Below are 20,390 nucleotides of genomic sequence, written 5' to 3' on the forward strand. Positions count from 1 at the left end.
AAATGTGTTTCCAAAATAACTTTTTCATTCCCTTAGACCATATTATGTACACAGTGATGTAGCCTACATGTAAGTAGTACCTTAACTTTCCTTCTAATGCAGGGAGAGGGAAGAACTCTAGGAAAATCTAATTCTATCAAAATGAAAGGCGAAAATGGAAAAAATGCTAGGGAAGTCCGGCTGTCAAAGAGAGAAGACTCTATTGCAAAGATTGGAAAAAAAAAATGTCAGAAAATTAATTTGGATGAAGCAGAGGGTATGTGAACTTTATAGCTTACATATTAACATAAGTAGTCTTAGAAAAATGAGAATTTTGTATCTGTGTGGGATAAGGTGCCATGTGTTTAATACTGTGTTGTGAAATCAGTCATGGTCATAATATTTTTGTTTGCTGTGTTTGAATTGTCCTTTTTTTTTTTTTAAGTTGAAGGTATAGTTAAAGTACCTATAGATAGATGTAGGTACCTAGTGGGATTTTCAAAAGTGAAAGGTACCTAATTCCTGTTAAAAAAAAAAAAAAAAAAAAAAAAAGGAATTAGTTACTCAACTGCAGTTGAATATCCCATTTGGTACCCTTTGCAAGTCATGTAGAGCTTGCCTTTCTGTTCACCTTTAAGTGAGTGTTCAACTCACTGAAAGGCATTTTGCACAGTAGTGTAGATCCTGACTTTCTCAGGTAAGAATTTTTGTAGTTTCTGCTGAAGGGCAGTACAGTCTGTTAACTGTGGAGGAGCTGTGATGGGCAAGAGCAAAACTTAGTTTACGTTCGGCATGTGCCCTGAAAAGGTGCTCGGAAGTAGAAACAAGCATTGGTAATCTTGTATATTCTGAGTACTATTTTTATCTTCATTACATCTTGATAGTTCTGGTGATATCATTGGAAAAAAAAATCAAAAGAGAATTTGCTTTCTTATAGAAAGATGTCCATGGGAGAAAGAGGAATAAAAATGATGTAGCACTAGAAATCTTGATATACCACCCTCTGCCCTGGGACATTAACTGAAACAATTGTTTGTCTTGTCAGCCCTACACGTTCCTCCCTGTTTTCCCAAGCAGAAAAAAAATCAAATTAAAATTTACTGCTGAAGTAACCCAGTATGCATATCCAAAACCTGGTTATGTACATTTATACAGCAAATGAATGTTTATCTGTGAATGTTCATCTGTGAATAAATGTCCACTGCCTAGAACTGAAAAAAAAATGCTATGGCTAAAAGTTTTATTGCAAAATAGATGCCTTTAATGTGTTATTACAAAATATTAGTGCATTTTAAATTATTTTTTGTTGCTTACTATTTTGTTAACTTGTTTTCCACATTTTTTAATATTTTCATTTTTCTTCCTAGGACTGAGTAAAACATTAACATAATTTGAAAACTTCAGAATTCGAGACTTTCACATTTTATTTTGAATTTTGTGAAATTTGTCAGAGTTTGGAAAATGCGTACCAAATGTTGTAGACTGGTTTTTAATGAAAAAAAACAAACAAACAACTGTCCTATGAACTTTGAAATTTCAGAAAGAAACATTTTTGTGTGACACATCTTAGAAATGTTGCATGTTTTAATATGCCTACCGCCATTTTTGCAAAACTTTGGCAATAAGAAGCATTTGGAAGCTTCCGTCTTGTCTACCTTCAGATTTTATGGCATTTGACAAAGCATGTTGAGAAGTCATTTTTACAGATACATTGCAAAGCCTGCCAAATATGAATAGAGGATTAGGAATAAGGTCATACAAGTGCAAGTGTATGACTTCACATTATGCTAAGTTAAAAGTGATGTTAACATTCTCTTGCTTGGTTTTGTAATGGCTTTTGCTTCAAACAATATTTATAAGCTGGATTGAAACTATTGATCTTAATTAACCTGTTGGAGATGGCCTTTTTAAGCATCTTTTAATATTCAGTAGTTAAAGTGCTCTCTTCTTGAAAAAGTAGGACATGCAGAGACCCTATATTAAGAATTACATATTTTTATATGTATATGTTTTGTACCAAAGAGTTTTTTTATTGTTGCGATGCTTCTTTTTTGAGGAGTGGTATAAATCTTGGTTTATAATTGATACGTTTCTTGTTGCCAAGTTTTGAAACTTTCTAGAACAGTGTTGATTTACTATGAGTATTATTTATATATAGAAAGATATTAAACCATTGGATATCATTAAGGACATGATCAGAAAATCACTTCTAATTGCGTTAAAACCTCAATAAAAAAGCTGCCCCATCGCTTTTGGTAATGGTTCCTTGATGGTTATTGACTACCTGTAAGCTACTGATCCATTTCAGCACCAAGCAAAAATGGGGTTACCTAAATCATCATCTGATCATACCCTGTGATGATAACATCCTGGTTTAAAACTACACCACGAATTTAATTTAAGCTGTGATAAAATATAATTAAACTGAGAGAAATTCAATATAATAAGGAAGTTCGCAACATTCTGAGTCTTTGAATGTTCAAATGGCATGGCTATTTTTGAGTTAAGATGGGTAAAACCCATCCAGAATATAAAAACGTGCACCCATTGTCTGTAAGACCGGAGCCTTGTTTTGTATAAAGAATTAAAAAAAATCCTGTGTGTGTGTACAGATTTATTAACTGCGTAAAATAGAAGATGTGTTCAAGGCTCAGTGAATTGCAGCTGTTCTAAACTGCAAAACTCTTACAATAGCAATGCTGATGGTCTTAATTATAGTGATGCTAGTGAACATTGCTGCAATTGAAAAAGTTCCTAATTAACATGGGATCTTATTTCAAGGCAGCATTGACAGAATTGAAGATCTTCATGGAAAATAAATGTGCTGAAAATGTACGTTTTAATGGCATTGCACTTTCTGACAAAAACTTGTCAATTTTGGGTTTTTCCCCAATAGAATTTTTTGAACTCATATCCAAAGCACAAAGTAACAGAGCAGATGACCAACGTGGACTGCTAAGGAAAGAAGACCTTGTTCTTCCTGACTTTCTTCGTTTACCACCCACTGGGCCAGAACCATCCTCATCTACTCCCGCAGGTCCTAAAGGCTTCAACAAGCGAGTTTCAAAAAATGATGGCAGTGATGGATGTACACCACCAAGTGCAAAACAGGAGTCCATACAAAACTTTAATGAAAATTCAGCTAAGAAAATGGGTTACTCAGAAAATAAACATAAATCTGCCTTGGCAGCGCTCCACAGTCAGAAGACTTTTGTCGTTCCTTTTAGTCCTCCATTGTCTCCCATTCCGCATGCACAGGAAAACAATGCAGCAGTGTGGAAAAGGCAGTCAAGAGAATTACAAGCCGAAGGCATACAGATGGTAGATGATGACAATGTGGCAGACTTGACTCTTGTGGCTGAAGGAGATATTAGTAGCCCTAACAGCACTTTGCTACCACCGCCACCACCGACACCACCGTCAGACATCAGTAAACTCACAGAAGCCAACTATCCACCCCCAACTCCTTTTGCAGGTAATCAGGAAAAATCTGGATATCAGAGATCCAATTCAGGTATTTCTAGATTTTAATAGTCTTTCCTTTTATGTAAAACTACTTTTCCTTGGCACTGTTAATCAGTATTTGGCACCCATTAAAATAAGAAAGAAAATTCTCTCTGCACCTTATTTTTTTTTTACAAAAAAAAAAAAAAAAGGAAAAAAAGATTTTAATTGCCTTAGTCTGTGCTAACTGTAATATTTCTGGTTGCCTTTAACAATGTACTTTTGTTTGGATTTGGCATGTGCCCAGAAATGGACACATGCAGACAAACGTTTGAAACATATCCATGTGCTATAATTATCTCATTCACCCTCAGAGTACAAAACAGGGTGTCAGCATTCTGAGCTCCATAGCGCTGTTGTGTTCCAGATTTTCTGATCCATTTCTCATAATGAGATACATGATTAGGGTTTGGAAGTTTAAGTACTTTAGCAAAAACCCTAATTATGTGCTGAAATTGCAGTACTGTTCATGATTAAAATCTTAAATGGATAAACCTCAATTTAAAAAATATTTCTCTAATAAATTAGATATTTGTGACTAAAAATAAGAATGCTATTTTTTTTAACCCATACTTTGCTACACAGAGAAATAGAGTGCATCTATCACACTTCCTCCCAGAATATTCACATGTCAAATAGCTCTTTCTATTAGATAATTTTAAAGGAAATATGTAACTTTTTCAGGATATAAGTTTCATGTTCTAGCAGTATCACAGAGCAATATTAGCCCAAGGCTGAAGTATGGAATTTCTTTATAAACACGGACTCTAATAATAATTGCTCTTATCAGAAACAAGACTTTGAAGACGATGGGTGTCATGACATTGACATTTTACAGTCATTGTACTGTACATTTTAATGTAAAATATAAGAAGAGGTATCTATGTGCTACATTTATTTTTGATGTTTCACAAACATATGGTGCCATAATTTGTATGATCACATTTCTTTGTGATGTGGGAATATACATTTTAATTATTTATCTTTTTACACAGAGTATTTGATACTGTTCTTTATCTGTATGGTTAACGATTTGTAAATACTTCTTTGGTTGTTGGATGCTTATAAATGGCAATGCAAATTATTTCATCCTCTTGGTATTTTAAAAACAAATTCCTTTATTAGTAGTATTTGAGAAATGTTCTATAAGTGCTACCACTTAATTTCTGAAACTGAGTATTGGACGGACTTGTAACCAGTGCCTATGGATAACAGAACCACGAAATGTACTTTGGACATATTGATGTATATATGCATAGATTTGTGTTGGTGTCTTTCTGATAATATGACAAGTGTACAACATAGGTATCAATTTGCATATTTTTCAGTGAGAACTGTTAAAAAAAAACCATTTGCACTTAAAAAAAAACTTCATGAATTTACAATATTTTAATGCATGCCCTACATTTCTGTGTAACCACTGAGCTGTAGCTTTCCCTTTTCCCACTTTCTACTTTTTACTTTGTAGAAATCTTTGTGTAGTTTTCACATGTATTTTGTATCTTTGTTCTCTCAGGAGTAATAAATTCTAGGCCTAGTTACACAAACTGGTTTTAAGCTTTGATTTTCTTCATTGTTTTAAAAATCCTTTCAGTCCTGATTATGAATTCTGATTGAAATGATCTTCTTATAACAAACAGATTAATAGATATGAACTAGCAATTACCATGACACAAAGCTGACAAAAGTTAGATTTGTATAATTATTTCGATATCAAAGGGCATATGCTGTCTTGAGATGCTGGTGGGTCACATGTGGAATCCATAGCATTGACATGTGCTCCAGAAGGCAGATAAGACAGGAGATTTCTTTTAAATTATTCACAATAGGAACTCCTGAAAGGAGAATCTCTTCTGTCTGTGGGTTTGTGGGCTAAACTTTATATTCTTTACTTTCCTTCTGATTTTAAACTAAAGCAACTCTTCCTTGGTCTCCAAGAAATGAGCTGGTGATCTCAGCTCATTTGATGTGGAGTAACCAATGTAACCACCTCTTTGTTTGGTAGTCTTGGGTAAGAAATGAAGGGTTGGATGGGTGCTGGAGACTGCACTCCTCTTTTCATTCTTAGAGATGGGTCCTATATAACAGCACTGTGTGAAACCTAATTGAAAAAAAAAAAATTATGCAGAGGGACATGTCATGCTGTTAACTAGGTCTCATTGTGTTCTGGGGGATGAAAATCCAGTTTTTCCAAAAGTCACTGTGTTCCCACATATCTCTGGGCCTCTGTGAAAGAAAAAGAAGCAGTTGAAAGTCCTGTAACAGTTACCCTTTTAAAATGATTCAGAGTTTTTCACAAAGAATAACTAATATTCTACATATTGAATTTCAATTTTTTTTAATGGATCTTAATTAGCATGTATGCCAACTGGTCTTCTCTGCTTTCACTGGTGATTGTGGCTTATTTTTCTGTCATAGTCACCTGTGAGAGATGTTTAAGCAATCAAACTAATTCTGCAAAACTAAATTTCTAAATTTCTCTTAGCTTTGTGACAAACCAGATTCCTTTTTTTTTTTTTTCTTTTCTTAGGAATAACAAAAATCTGAAAGAAAGATGTGAAACACTTTGTTTTTTTTGCCACAACCTTATTGCATACAATAACTATATTCTGTGCTCCTCTCACAATGCATTCCTATTTTATGGGAACTATATTCGACAAAAGAACGGTGATTTTATGGAAAAAGTGTGGGCTGAAACAAAACTTTTCTATTTTCATGATTTCACAGAGTTTGCATGGAAAGGCTGTTCAGTGGTGTGCAGAATTATAATAAAGACCTCTGGAAGCTCCCCAGTCAAGAATCAAAATCTCAAAGGACTAAATCATTAATAATGGTTGCTTTTTTAAGTGCTTTAATGGTTCTTCATTCATAATCTCCTATCAGTGGAAATCTCATTTCTAATTGGTTTATTCAGTTAAGTTGTTGGGATATAAAGAAAAAGCATGACTACGTAATTTGAAGAGGTCTGTAATCTTGGTTTCACGTTGGCATAAAGGCAAATGATGTGTGTGCTTACCCTGCACACGTTGGGCTTTTACGAGTTGGGTTTATTTGTGCTGGGAAAAGGACTGGGGGGTAGGAAGTGGTTCCTCATGTTCTGCAGGGGACAATGTGCTGATGTAGTAAAGCCAGGCCAGAATCCATCCCTGCAATGGGTAACTCTTGGGGGTTTTTTTCACTTTGAGATCTAGAAAGCAAAGTATGACCCATGGAGGAGGTTTAAATGCTCAGAGCTTGTGAGAACAAATTTTCAAATGCAGTTCTTAGCTTTCTGAAATACGTTTAGTGTTTTTATACTGTAGTAATACTTAGCTATGAAGTAAATATCAAGTCAGTTAGCAACACAAGAATCATTACTGATTCTAGTTGCATTACTCATCAAGAGAAAATGTCTTTTATTTTGAATAAGCCTGCTAGTTCTGGCAAATTTCCCACTTTAAAAATCAGAGATTTCTGGAATCTGAAGACTAATTCTTCATGTCTCTACATATAAGGGTGGTGGTACCCATATGTGGAAGAAGTAATGATCGTGGGGTGTGATTGGATTGAAGGGATGCATTAATTTTTCAAAGTGTTAAAATTCTGATTTAATCTCTTTGGTTTTTGTTTGTTTGTTTGTTTGTTTGTTTTTTAATTTTTTTTTTTTTTTAATTGCCTGGTATAGTCTGGGTACTTTGATTGTTGTCCAGTTTTTCCCAGGGGGTCAGGCACATGGGTTACCTAAGTGCCAAATAGGGGAAAGGCAGCCTTCCAAACCTTTAGTCTCCTCAAGAGCTGTGAATATTAAGCCACAGGCCTTGCACTAAATTGTTTATTCAGCAGTATTCCAGTGGCCTGTGAATTGTTCATGATGATTGTTGCTTCTGCTACAAAGTAGGCAGGCTTTTAGTTGTAATAGTAACTGGACTTTTTCATGGAATAATACCATTTCATCCTGAGGTAGGACAGTTTGCAACATTTGAGATTGAAGGTGCACAGACTGTAGATTTGACTCCCTCGAATTGTTTCTCCTTCTCTTAAAAAATTCCCTTTTTTTTTTTTTTTTTTTTTTTTTTTTTTTTTTTTTTTTTTTTTTTTTTTTTTTTTTTTTTTTTTTTTTTTTTTTTTTTTTTTTTTTTTTTTTTTTTTTTTTTTTTTTTTTTTTTTTTTTTTTTTTGTTTGTTTGTTTGTTTTTAAGATTAGGATGAGAATTATTCTTAAAATTGCATTAAAATTATAGTCAATGGAATTACTGCCTACCAAGAAGGTAGATTATAGACTAGATCCAGCAATCCAAAGGAAAAAAAAAGTGTTTATTGAAAGCTCCCTTTTAATAAGTATATCATATCATTGGTTAAGATAGAGAGCCAGCTAGGGAAAATAAAAGCATGGTGAACTTTCTGCAGTTATACTTTAATTGCATGTCTATGGAGGTTAAAGGGTGAATTTAGACTATATTGAAGTTACATAACTTTTTTTAAAGACACACTGCTTTGTTTCCGAAATAGATGTTCAATTGTATCCTCAAAATAAATTTGCTTCCTTTCTATTGGAAAGATTTATTTCAGAAATGGAATAGTTAGTACCAGGGCTAGGATGTTTTTGTTGTGAAAGATAAATTATGCAGAAATAAAATGCAGGGTGGACTCTCAGAGCCTGGGGCTGGCTATTGTTCCCAAGGACAAAAAACCAAAATTCCCAACTGCTCCTTTTCATTACTCACAGAGAGGATGCAGTAAATGACAGCTGAGGAATAGAGATCAGATAATATCAGGTTAATTTCTGTGACTTTCACTTTTTTTGGCTACTAAACTTTTCAAGGGTAATGTTCTAAGGGTAATGAATTCCAAGTGCAAAAAAGTTTGTAATAATTAAGGAGATAAAGAACAATCACGTCTGTGTTCAAAATTTCAAAATAAACCTTTGTTTTTGTAATAAATTATATAATACTTTGCATAATTAATATTCTACACAACCTCTTAATTCGTGTGGCATATTTTAGAGACAATTCAGTGGCATTCCCTGTGTAAATCAAGATAACCACATAAATGAAAACATTAATAAAAATTTAAGAAAAGGGAGGGATTATGACTTCAAGATGTAAAAATAACATTAATTATTATAGTTAACAAAGGCTGTTGTCCTGCAGTTACTTATCCAAGATAATTGGATTCTGCTTCAATATAAATAAGTACTCATGGGGATCCAGAAATACTAAGGGCAGAATCTGTTAATCCTCTTTTAACCAGAGTATGATTAAATGGGAGAATTACATGTGCATGCACGTGCAAACAACAACAAACAAGGGAGAGTTTAGAGCAGACAAACAGGATGTAAGGAAGGCCTTGGGGGAAGATTATTTGGAACGTAAACTTATTTCAATCAAGCAACAAGATACACATTTTAGAAAGAATTGCAAATTTTATCACTGACTAGGTAAAATGTGAGACAAATGACAGCTGCTCTTTGAACCAAACACACCCAGGCTGAAAACAGATCTACACGAACCCATGGCAGCATTTGGATGATGAAGTGAACTTCCATGAATTACTGCTTGAAACGTAACCAGTAGCCCTGCAAAACCACATTTTAGAATTTCCTAACTGAAAAATAATGTAATGAGTGGCAGATTAAATTAGAATGGATTCAAGTAATTCAAGTCCACCATTTCCCAACGTACTACTCTCTGTGATAATTAAACCTGCTGTTACTGACCACCGATGGAAATCCAGGATGAATGTTAACAATAAATGCTCTAAGGCCAAACTGAGGGCTAAATACTTGTAGGCTGCTTCAGAGATGTTTTGTCACGTCTACAGCTTAGAAAGTATTAAAAAATTGTTTCAGTCTTTGCAATGGAGAAACAGAAAGTTGGAGCAAATTGGCCAGTGCTACTGAGGGCAGTGTTATTGTCTGGATCAAAAGTCAGAGCTGTTCATGTTCCTGGCCTTTAAATGATGTTCTGTGCAGTTCCCTTCAGCCACTGTTGTAGCCGTGTATATAAAATGTCACTGCCCTCAGCAAATACAGGTTGCACCGTTTCCTCTTTTGCATCTGTATGCCCCTGGTGAGCAGCAGTGGCCATACCAGCTCCCTCTTGCATGTAATGTTCCAAATTTGTCTTTCTGAATAATGTTTTGTGCTTTGTTCTTCTTCTCAATACTTTAGAGATGAGTGTAATGAAAGGATTTCTATCCGCCCTGTCTTTCTAAACTTAACGCTGCAAATGTTTTCCAGAAATTCCCAGGACAAAAGTAAATAGACTGGTAATGGAGAATGTTGCTGCTTTGTATAATAACCCATTTCCTAGCTTGATGCCTGCATTTTACTGAGTCAGATTTGAAGGCACTGAGCATACTCTGCAGTTGGTGTTTCATCATGCGAGTGAAATTCAGCATATAAAGTCAAATTGCCTTTGAAAAGATTTAGCATAAACTGTCGGTAGGAATCTTTTATTAAATCCACTTTCTCCTCGGTGCTGTATCAATTAAGAGATAAAAAGAAGGAAACTCCTAAAGAAAATTTAACCTGCAGGATTCTAAAACTTAAATGTAAAGTATCTTTTTCCCTCCAGAAGCATGAAACACTTTTCAAACTTGTAAAACAGATACTGCTTTCAGTAGTAACAGTATGTCAGCCAGTGTAAAAGTCATTTATTGACCACTTACAATAATCAACAACTGGGAGGGTTAAAATTTAGAAGTAGCATTTCCTAACAGTTCGGGACAGGGAGAAGTGTCTTTTACAGAGTGCAGTTGCCAGGTTATATCCACGTTAAGGAAAAGAGTTACTTGTACTGGCATATTTCCCAGACACCGAAGTGAACACCCACTGCAGAAGTGACCATAGCAAAGCTCCTTTTTTAGGTCTTGTGAAAAAAGGCTCTCTCAGACAGCTTGTTAGCACCTTAGGACAGCTCTGTGGAGCCAGAGACTAGAACAGTGTCTGCCTGATCTCCACATTACAGCACACACCAGAGCCTTATGGGTTTGGAGACAAAATAATTTGGGGGTGGTAGATGGCAATAAATTACCAATTCCAGGAATTGTTCCTGAAAACTTCAGTAGTTTCTTTTCACAAGAGTTATATTCTAAGTATTATAAAGTACTTCAAACAGATTTTTATCTACTGTAAGTCAGCACAAAATCATTAATCTGCAGTTCATTCTTTTTAACTGAAATCTGATCCTCTCTAGCAAGAGTTGAATGCCAGGGATCAGTGATGTGGAAGTTAGCAAGATATTCTTGTTACCTTTCCGTAGAACTGAGAGTCATCTAAATAGTAAGTGATTTTGACAATAACAGTAGGCTTTTAGCAAAAGTAGAATGATAAGGGAAATACTCAATTTTCATGGAAGGGGTTTTATTAAAAAATCATAACTAAAATTTGGCACATTGAAAAGAAATTAATTTACTAATTATGGTGTAGAGACTATCATTGCAAAATGTTGCTGGTGAACCTTTAACTGCCCAAGCATCTGCATTTTACTTACGATTATATGATTCTGTCGTCTACATTTGAGAGTTAATGCTGTTCCTGGAATTTCCAGGGGTTTTTTTTACCTCATCTTTGTCTGGAATTTGGCCAAATGCTCCCTTGTTCCTAAACTACCGGGGAGACAATGTCTTGTGATCTCTTGCTTAGATCTTAGAGCTTGAGGAATACTTTATACAGAAGAAGAAGACAACTTCCCTTTGTCTTCCTCTGTGAGGACAGTTCTCCATAATCATAATGTTAAATTCAGAGTGCTTGAGAGTAATACATAAAATCCAAATATCAGAAAAAGGGAAATACAGGTAGTGGAAGTCAGGAGATCAATGCCTGCTTGTAACCTTTGGAAAAATGCAGATGAGTACAGCCTTCTAAGCAGTCATTTGGCTGTGAGTCTGCAAAACAGAAGATCTCTTAAAGGATAAAAGATGACATGCATTATCCCATCTTTAAACCAGATGGAACATATTAATGGGATCAGATGCACAAGAAAATTCCCTCAGAGCTGTGAGGAATGCTTAGCAGGGGAGGTGGAGATTACCGATGGGCATGATTGTGCTATTTCAGGACAGAAATTCATCTGTGTGACCGCTGCTCCAAGTACGGGCTCCCTTTCCCTTCTGAAGTTGGGTAGGACATTGGACAGATTAGGTGTGGGAAAATGTAGTATCATTCCTGACATGCTTTATGCAAGGCAAAGCAATTCACAGGGGAGGATTCCTTGGAGGTTTTCATCACTTCAGTGCAAGAGTATATGAAGAGAAATTTTATCTGTGAAAACTCTCTGCACCTTAGATGGTGTCCTGCATAGTTAAGTGTGTTCAGGTATTTGTTACTCAAAAACAGAGTATGAGAAGGAAACCAGTGTGAAAGTGTTGTAAGTACCATTGAAATCTCATTATTAAGAGAGTACATGCAAATCTTGAGTCTCTTTAAAAACCTGTGGGATACCTTTATACACAACTTTTTTTGGGAAGCTCTCCTGTTGTGTTAAACAGCCTTGCTTCATAAAAGCTGGTTGTTTTTTTTTTTTTTTTTAATGAGAAGGGGAAAAAAGCACAGCAAAATACTTTTTCTGTGTAGTGCTACTCTTGAAATCATCTTTCTGTTTGGTGTAGATGAGTCAAGATCTTTTCTACCCTGACAGAAAAAGAGAAATCATCTTCACAGTATCATCCCTTAGCAATTCCATATTCTTTTGAACTGGTTTTTTAGACAAGATGTTCTCTATTACTGTCCCGCCTCTAGTAGTAATTTATTTGATGCCACAGAGAGATTGCTCCTGAAAAGGTCATTAATAGGAAAATATGTCAATAATGTGGATGTATTCCTGTTCAGACGAGCTTATATCTTGAGAAGCCTTAGAGCAAATACTGACCTTCTTTTTGCTGTGTTCCTTTTAGACAACTTGCATGCCCAGTTGCTTCATGTGGTGACTCAGTGACACCATAACTCCAAGACTTAATGGCCTTTCTTATATTTAGCTGTAGAAAGATGTAGCAGCCAAATAAATACAGCAATACTCACACCTCTCATAGTGTTCCTCAGTTGGAGTTTCCAGCCCTTTCATCTGTTGTACCCTGTTAATGCAAGCTGCATCTTCTGACTGTGGAAAGTGTTTCAGCCTAGTTCGAGTCAACAGAGCTATGAGACCTTCCACCACCACCAAAGATGTTCCTTTACATTACATTTAACAGGAGGATGTATTCTCAATACTGGGACAACTGGATGACTCATCCTCTGTCAATGCAGTGTATTTGTGGTAATTTGTCATTAGTAGGCATTTTAGAAACTTTTAAACCAACTTGAAAGGAGAATCAGAGGTCTTCCTCAAAGGGCACAGAATAGCAGATTAAAGACATCAAGAGCACAATTCAGTATACTCACGTTAAGATAAACATTTCAGAACAGAAGAGTAGCACTTTGCACCACAGCCACGCAAGCAGCAGTTGAAATTAAGCCAATGTTCAGCTGCAGTAGGAAGATTTAAACACAAAAGTGTAATATAGTCCCATTAAATGTTAGCTGTAATTTAGTAGGCTGGAGTCGTGCTGGGCTAACAGGGCTGAGAAAGCTTTCTGCCTCTCTCTTCTCAGCTGATTCGTTTGGAGTTTGATCTAATTCCTCTGAAAAAAGGCAAGCATTACTGATGTGGAATATCTACATTATTCATGTAGGGCTGTACTGTAGCTAAAACACTAAACACTGCACTGCTTACAATTTTAACTTATTTTGCTTAAATAGAAAGCTTTAACCTTCAAGAAGACCCTGGAGTGAGTTGATTAAAACTGTATGGAAGTGCTTTTTTTGTCTTTTTCATTTGCATTTTGCCCCTTTTCCATATCAAAAAGTTCTTGATTATGATGATTATACATTGAAATTTCCTTGCATAAAACTGTACCAGTCACTTTGCGGGACAAACACAAATCAAAGATTTGAAAGACAGCAATGGCATTTAACCACACCAGCCTCATTGGATTTGTGTGGCTAAATGTGCTGGTCAGGCAGTTGTGTGTACAAAATGTTTAAAAATATTTTGGGTAAAGCATGTCAGATAATAAGGTATCTTTTAAAAGACAGATAAAAAGATACATGGAAAAAAGGGATTAAATATGAAATGGGAGCCCTTACTCAGGTCTGCCTTTGTGCTTTTTCTCTTTTTTTTTTTTTTTTTTTTCTTGGCTCTCAGTTTGGTCTAATAAAAGGGGGTCTCTTTCCCTGAATATATCACCCCTTTTTAAATAATTATGATGGGGGGAACCACAACTACAGAAATCATGTTGTTAACTGTGGTGCAAATCCTGAAATCAACTCCTTCATCCTTCCCTTCTTGCTGCTGTTGACACAGACAAAGCAGGTTCTGTGCATTTGCTTTAAAAAGCTCCCAGCAGTTTGCAGCGTCACACCTAATGCAAAACTAGCTTTTGGGAACTCAGAGATTTAAACTATGGTTATCTTGGGATAGTAGTGACTTTTGAGTGTTTAGTTTAGAGAATAGGCCCAAATCCTGGCAATTGGGACTTTAGAAGTGCTGTATCAAAAAAAAAAAAAAAAACCTAAAAAAAAAAAAAAAAAGGTGTTTCTTTAGTATTTGAAGCCAACTTCAGAGGGGCCCTTCAAAGGGACCTGGATAGGTTGGAGAGGTGGACAGAGAAGAACCTGAAACTCAACAAGGGCAAATGCAGGGTTGTGCACCTGGAGAGGAACAATCCTGGGCACCAGCTCTCCAACAGGGAGAGCAGCTCTGCAGAGAAGGACCTGGGGGTCCTGGTGGACAGCAGTGCCCTTATGGCCAAGGAGGCCGATGGTATCCTGGGGTGCATTAGGAAGGGCGTTGCCAGCAGGTCGAGGGAGGTGATCCTACCCCTCTGCTCAGCACTGGTGAGGCCTCATCTGGAGAGCTGTGCCCAGTTCGAGGCTCTGTGGTACAAGAGAGATGTGGGGCTCCTGGAGCAGGTCCAGAGGAGAGCTACTGAGTTGGTCAAGGGTCTGGAGAATTCTCTTAGGAGGAAAGGCTGAGGGAGCTGGGACTGTTCAGTGGTGACTGTGTATAAGTAGCTGAAGGGATGGAGCCAGGCTCTTTTGAGTGCTGCCAGCCAACAGAACACAAGGCAATGGGCAGAAACTGAGGCACAGGAAATTCCACCTGACCATGACAAAAAAGTTCTTTACTGTGCAGGTGACTGTGAGCTGGAACAGGTTGCCCAGAGAGATTGTGGAGACTCCTGGATGGAGTCTCCTCCTCATCCAGGAACTGTCTGGATGCACCTGGATGACCCTGCTTGAGCAGGGAGTTTGGACGAGATGACCCATTGTGGTCTTTTCCAACCTGACCGATTCTGTGATTCTGGGAAGTTGTTTCTTTTGTTCTTGTCCTGTAAACTGTGGCCCATACTTGCTTGGTTGCAGTTCAGGACGGTGAACTAACTGCAAGTTCAAGTCCTCCATTCTTAGTCTGGTAGAGAATTAAGCCCTAGCCAAGTAAAAATGATATCTCAGCAGAGATCTGGCACTGGAGGCCCGTTCAAGTGAAGGAACATCTCCCATTCTGCCCCACTGAAAGCTCTATATTCTCCTCCTTCACCTTTGGGTTTGCTAGTGTGAGAATTTTTGTTCTAGAGGTGTACTATGTAGTTATTTTTAATGGAATCTTTTTAAAAACTCTGAAAAATGCTAAATTAAGACAGATACATAGTAACATTTTACATTGATCTTTGAGATCTAATGTTTAGTTACTTACCTGGTACATCAATAAGTCTCTTTGATGGAGTAGATGAATATCCCAGCTGACTTATCTACCATTAGGGCCTCAGAGGAAACTGCAATATTGAAAACTGCTAAAACCAGAAGATACATAACTCTCCTGTTTTGTGTTTTTTGTTTGTTTTTAACTCTTCTGGTAGGTGCAAACCACAGAAAGAAAAAAGATTCACAAGGGGCTTCAGGAAACTCTTGTGAGCAGACCTGTCACAGAGCAAAGCCCAGCAGAAGCTTTAGTCCTCCTGGTGCAAGAGGGAATCCTGGAACAGAGCTCCCTGTAAACAGGATAATCGACGTTGACGGAGTCAAACTGGAAGACTCTGGCACACGCTCCTGTGATGATTCTGAGGGGAACCTCAGCTTTGAAGGTTACGTCTCTGAACTGAGATCTTGCCAAGGGAGGATGAGGACTGGAGTTTACAGGACATCAGACCTTCCATCTCTAATTGCTGTCAAGAGCGAGAAGAATAAGGCCACTGAGTATAAAGCTACTTTTGTTTAAATCTCTGTCTTTAATTAAATATTCTGGTATTTTTGCTTGGCATCAGCAGCAATGGAGATATGCCTTAGAGACATGTTTCTGCAAGTTATAAGTGGTTTTCAATGCCCAGTTGCCTTCAAAGACCCTGCCATACCATCACTTCTGATATGAATTAGAAACCCTAGAATGAAAAGATAGTATTCCAGTGCAAGTATTGAGCTTTGTACTTTTACCATTTCTATATAATTTTCTCTGGGATAATTCCATTGCACAGTGCAATTAAAATTGTTATTTCCACCCCTACTCTTCTTGTCTTTAATCAAGGTAAACTTACTTTCAGTTCCCCCGTCCAAACCTTTTAAGATAATTTCAGTTTAATCTTCTAATGGTTTTCCCTCGTCTGCAGGACTCCCTGTGTTTTAGTAGATTTCTGAAGTGTAAGTAAAACCAGTTACTGGTGTAAAGAGATTAGGATTATTTTCTTAATATCTTCCTGTCTGTCTCATAACGTTTGGGAAGAGGTCCAAGTGGGATTCAGCCCATTGCCTGGATATATGCAATAAAACCGTTGTAATACAAGCAGTAAGAGGCAAAACCCCCCACTCAAAACTGTGAATTTCCTGTGCTGGGAATAATAGCTGCTTTTGTAGCCAACACTGGTGATGTTTCCATACCAAAAAGATATATCTAATTACCCAGTGGTGTGAGGGTTGTCAGCTCCCTCCTCATCACTGCTCTCGGTGTCTTTTAGCTTTGGGGTAAGGCAAGTTTGTTAACTGCTTTTTCTGTAAGTGGTTTAGTGCCTCTCTTTCTTCTTGGCATTTGTTTTAGTTTCAGTTTTCTAGCCTTGGGTGGAGTTTTGAGAAAGAAAAGATACTTAAGACTGCTGAACGTGTTCTTTTTTTGCCACCTGGTCCTTTTCCTCCTTTGCCATTTCTTCAGAAGAGGTTTTTAGCCTGGACATGCAGAAGTGTACACAACGAAATGAGATCAGTGAACACCTGCTCGTCTTATTGAGTGGATTTAGTGAGACTTCTGGTGGTTCATTGCTTTGCAATTATTGTGAGACTTAAGAAGTCATGCTGCATAGCTGCTGAACTGCAGATCCACACAGGCACTAGCTCTAAAGCATCACAGTAATTATTGATAAACTTCTCTTTCTTTGCTCCAAGAATGGTGAATTTTCTGAATAGCTGAGGGTGCTGAAAACTGTCACTCAGTTTCTTAAACTGAAATCTGTAGGGTGAGAAAGAGGGTAGGTAAGATTTTGTAATCATAAAGTAAGATTCCTAAAGCTTAAGCTTAATGCTTAGGCATTACATCAAATATTCCAGTGATATAAAGGGATACAACACCCATTAGCTTTAATACTTTAATTCTTTTCTACCGTAATTGATTTTGCTTTCAATATTGAGGAAAACCCTTGTGTGGGCCTGAGTGAGGATATATCCTGTGAAAATAGCTGCTCTTTTAAAAACTTTCCTGCTTTAAACTAATTTGAGAGTCCTGATAAAATCATGGTGTTGTAACAATACTAGAGATTTGGGAAACACAGCAGGCAGAATGTAGCAAACCAGTCATAGCCCAGTGAAGCCCAATGATGTGAAAACATTTAAATAACTATGTATTTTTAAAGCTATTTTTGTTGTTGTTGTTGTTGTTTTTGTTGTTGGGGGTTTTGGTTTTTTTTTTTTTTTTTGGTAGCACTTTGCTAACAATTCCCCATGAGAGAATATTTCTTTGCACAAATAAATGGTCACAATTTTTTCCTGTGTCTGGAAAATTAATATCTTCATTTTAATCAAGACTAACATTACAGCAGTCAAATTCAAGAGAGGGCATTTTGACCTGTGATACGCTTTGCACTATTTTTGTGTCTTTAAAAATAAAATNTCTCAGTTTGGTCTAATAAAAGGGGGTCTCTTTCCCTGAATATATCACCCCTTTTTAAATAATTATGGTGGGGGGAACCACAACTACAGAAATCATGTTGTTAACTGTGGTGCAAATCCTGAAATCAACTCCTTCATCCTTCCCTTCTTGCTGCTGTTGACACAGGCAAAGCAGGTTCTGTGCATTTGCTTTAAAAAGCTCCCAGCAGTTTGCAGCCTCACACCTAATGCAAAACTAGCTTTTGGGAACTCGAAGATTTAAACTATGGTTATCTTGGGATAGTAGTGACTTTTGAGTGTTTAGTTTAGAGAATAGGCCCAAATCCTGGCAATTGGGACTTTAGAAGTGCTGTATCAAAAAAACTTAAAAAAAAAAAAAAAAAAAGATGTTTCTTTAGTATTTGAAGCCAACTTCAGAGGGGCCCTTCAAAGGGACCTGGATAGGTTGGAGAGGTGGACAGAGAAGAACCTGAAACTCAACAAGGGCAAATGCAGGGTTGTGCACCTGGGGAGGAACAATCCTGGGCACCAGCTCTCCAACAGGGAGAGCAGCTCTGCAGAGAAGGACCTGGGGGTCCTGGTGGACAGCAGTGCCCTTATGGCCAAGGAAGCCGATGGTATCCTGGGGTGCATTAGGAAGGGCATTGCCAGCAGGTCGAGGGAGGTGATCCTACCCCTCTGCTCAGCACTGGTGAGGCCTCATCTGGAGAGCTGTGCCCAGTTCGAGGCTCTGTGGTACAAGAGAGATGTGGGGCTCCTGGAGCAGGTCCAGAGGAGAGCTACTGAGTTGGTCAAGGGTCTGGAGAATTCTCTTAGGAGGAAAGGCTGAGGGAGCTGGGACTGATCAGTGGTGACTGTGTATAAGTAGCTGAAGGGATGGAGCCAGGCTCTTTTGAGTGCTGCCAGCTAACAGAACACAAGGCAATGGGCAGAAACTGAGGCACAGGAAATTCCACCTGATCATGACAAAAAAGTTCTTTACTGTGCAGGTGACTGTGAGCTGGAACAGGTTGCCCAGAGAGGTTGTGGAGTCTCCTCACTGGAGATATTCAGGAACTGTCTGGATACACCTGGATGACCCTGCTTGAGCAGGGAGTTTGGACGAGATGACCCATTGTGGTCTTTTCCAACCTGATCGATTCTGTGATTCTGGAAAGTTGTTTCTTTTGTTCTTGTCCTGTAAAATGTGGCCCATACTTGCTTGGTTGCAGTTCAGGACGGTGAACTAACTGCAAGTTCAAGTCCTCCATTCTTAGCCTGGTAGAGAATTAAGCCCTAGCCAAGTAAAAATGATATCTCAGCAGAGATCTGGCACTGGAGGCCCGTTCAAGTGAAGGACCATCTTCCATTCTGCCCCACTGAAAGCTCTATATTCTCCTCCTTCACCTTTGGGTTTGCTAGTGTGAGAATTTTTGTTCTAGAGGTGTACTACGTAGTTATTTTTGATGGAATCTTTTTAAAAACTCTGAAAAATGCTAAATTAAGACAGATACATAGCAACGTTTTACATTGATCTTTGAGATCTAATGTTTAGTTACTTACCTGGTACATCAATAAGTCTCTTTGATGGAGTAGATGAATATCCCAGCTGACTTATCTACCATTAGGGCCTCAGAGGAAACTGCAATATTGAAAACTGCTAAAACCAGAGGATACATAACTCTCCTGTTTTGTGTTTTTTGTTTGTTTTTAACTCTTCTGGTAGGTGCAAACCACAGAAAGAAAAAAGATTCACAAGGGACTTCAGGGAACTCTTGTGAGCAGACCTGTCACAGAGCAAAGCCCAGCAGAAGCTTTAGTCCTCCTGGTGCAAGAGGGAATCCTGGAACAGAGCTCCCTGTAAACAGGATAATCGACGTTGACGGAGTCAAACTGGAAGACTCTGGCACACGCTCCTGTGATGATTCTGAGGGGAACCTCAGCTTTGAAGGTTACGTCTCTGAACTGAGATCTTGCCAAGGGAGGATGAGGACTGGAGTTTACAGGACATCAGACCTTCCATCTCTAATTGCTGTCAAGAGCGAGAAGAATAAGGCCACTGAGTATAAAGCTACTTTTGTTTAAATCTCTGTCTTTAATTAAATATTCTGGTATTTTTGCTTGGCATCAGCAGCAGTGGAGATATGCCTTAGAGACATGTTTCTGCAAGTTATAAGTGGTTTTCAATGCCCAGTTGCCTTCAAAGACCCTGCCATACCATCACTTCTGATATGAGTTAGAAGCCCTAGAATGAAAAGATAGTATTCCAGTGCAAGTATTGAGCTTTCTACTTTTACCATTTCTATATAATTTTCTCTGGGATAATTCCATTGCACAGTGCAATTAAAATTGTTATTTCCACCCCTACTCTTCTTGTCTTTAATCAAGGTAAACTTACTTTCAGTTCCCCCATCCAAACCTTTTAAGATAATTTCAGTTTAATCTTCTAATGGTTTTCCCTTGTCTGCAGGACTCCCTGTGTTTTAGTAGATTTCTGAAGTGTAAGTAAAATCAGTTACTGGTGTAAAGAGATTAGGATTATTTTCTTAATATCTTCCTGTCTGTCTCATAACGTTTGGGAAGAGGTCCAAGTGGGATTCAGCCCATTGCCTGGATATATGCAATAAAACCGTTGTAATACAAGCAGTAAGAGGCAAAACCCCCCACCCAAAACTGTGAATTTCCTGTGCTGGGAATAATAGCTGCTTTTGTAGCCAACACTGGTGATGTTTCCATACCAAAAAGATATATCTAATTACCCAGTGGTGTGAGGGTTGTCAGCTCCCTCCTCATCACTGCTCTTGGTGTCTTTTAGCTTTGGGGTA

At 37.7% G+C, this 20,390-nt stretch overlaps 1 protein-coding gene across 11 annotated transcripts in view; it reads left to right on the forward strand.

The window, feature by feature from the left end:
• RGS12 (regulator of G protein signaling 12) overlaps window positions 1-19,696 on the forward strand; it is an 88,284-nt gene extending 68,588 nt beyond the window's left edge. For 4 of the 11 annotated variants that reach the window (XM_027891441.1, XM_027891452.1, XM_027891451.1 and 1 more), the window contains 3 exons: window positions 103-256; window positions 2,876-3,493; window positions 15,357-15,860. In XM_027891441.1, the coding sequence (XP_027747242.1) occupies window positions 103-256; window positions 2,876-3,493; window positions 15,357-15,715 (1,131 nt within the window). In that variant the 3' untranslated portion in view covers window positions 15,716-15,860. Of the gene's footprint in view, window positions 1-102; window positions 257-1,346; window positions 5,031-15,356; window positions 15,861-19,291 lie in introns of those variants that run through there. The other 7 variants (XM_027891442.1, XM_027891445.1, XM_027891444.1 and 4 more) reach the window with 7 other exon arrangements.
• Window positions 19,697-20,390: the final 694 nt, after the last annotated feature.

Source organism: Empidonax traillii, unplaced genomic scaffold (assembly GCF_003031625.1).
Source record: "Empidonax traillii isolate 1590-97213 ecotype Southwest subspecies unplaced genomic scaffold, ASM303162v1 scaffold321:size1084243, whole genome shotgun sequence".
Classification (NCBI taxonomy): domain Eukaryota; kingdom Metazoa; phylum Chordata; class Aves; order Passeriformes; family Tyrannidae; genus Empidonax; species Empidonax traillii.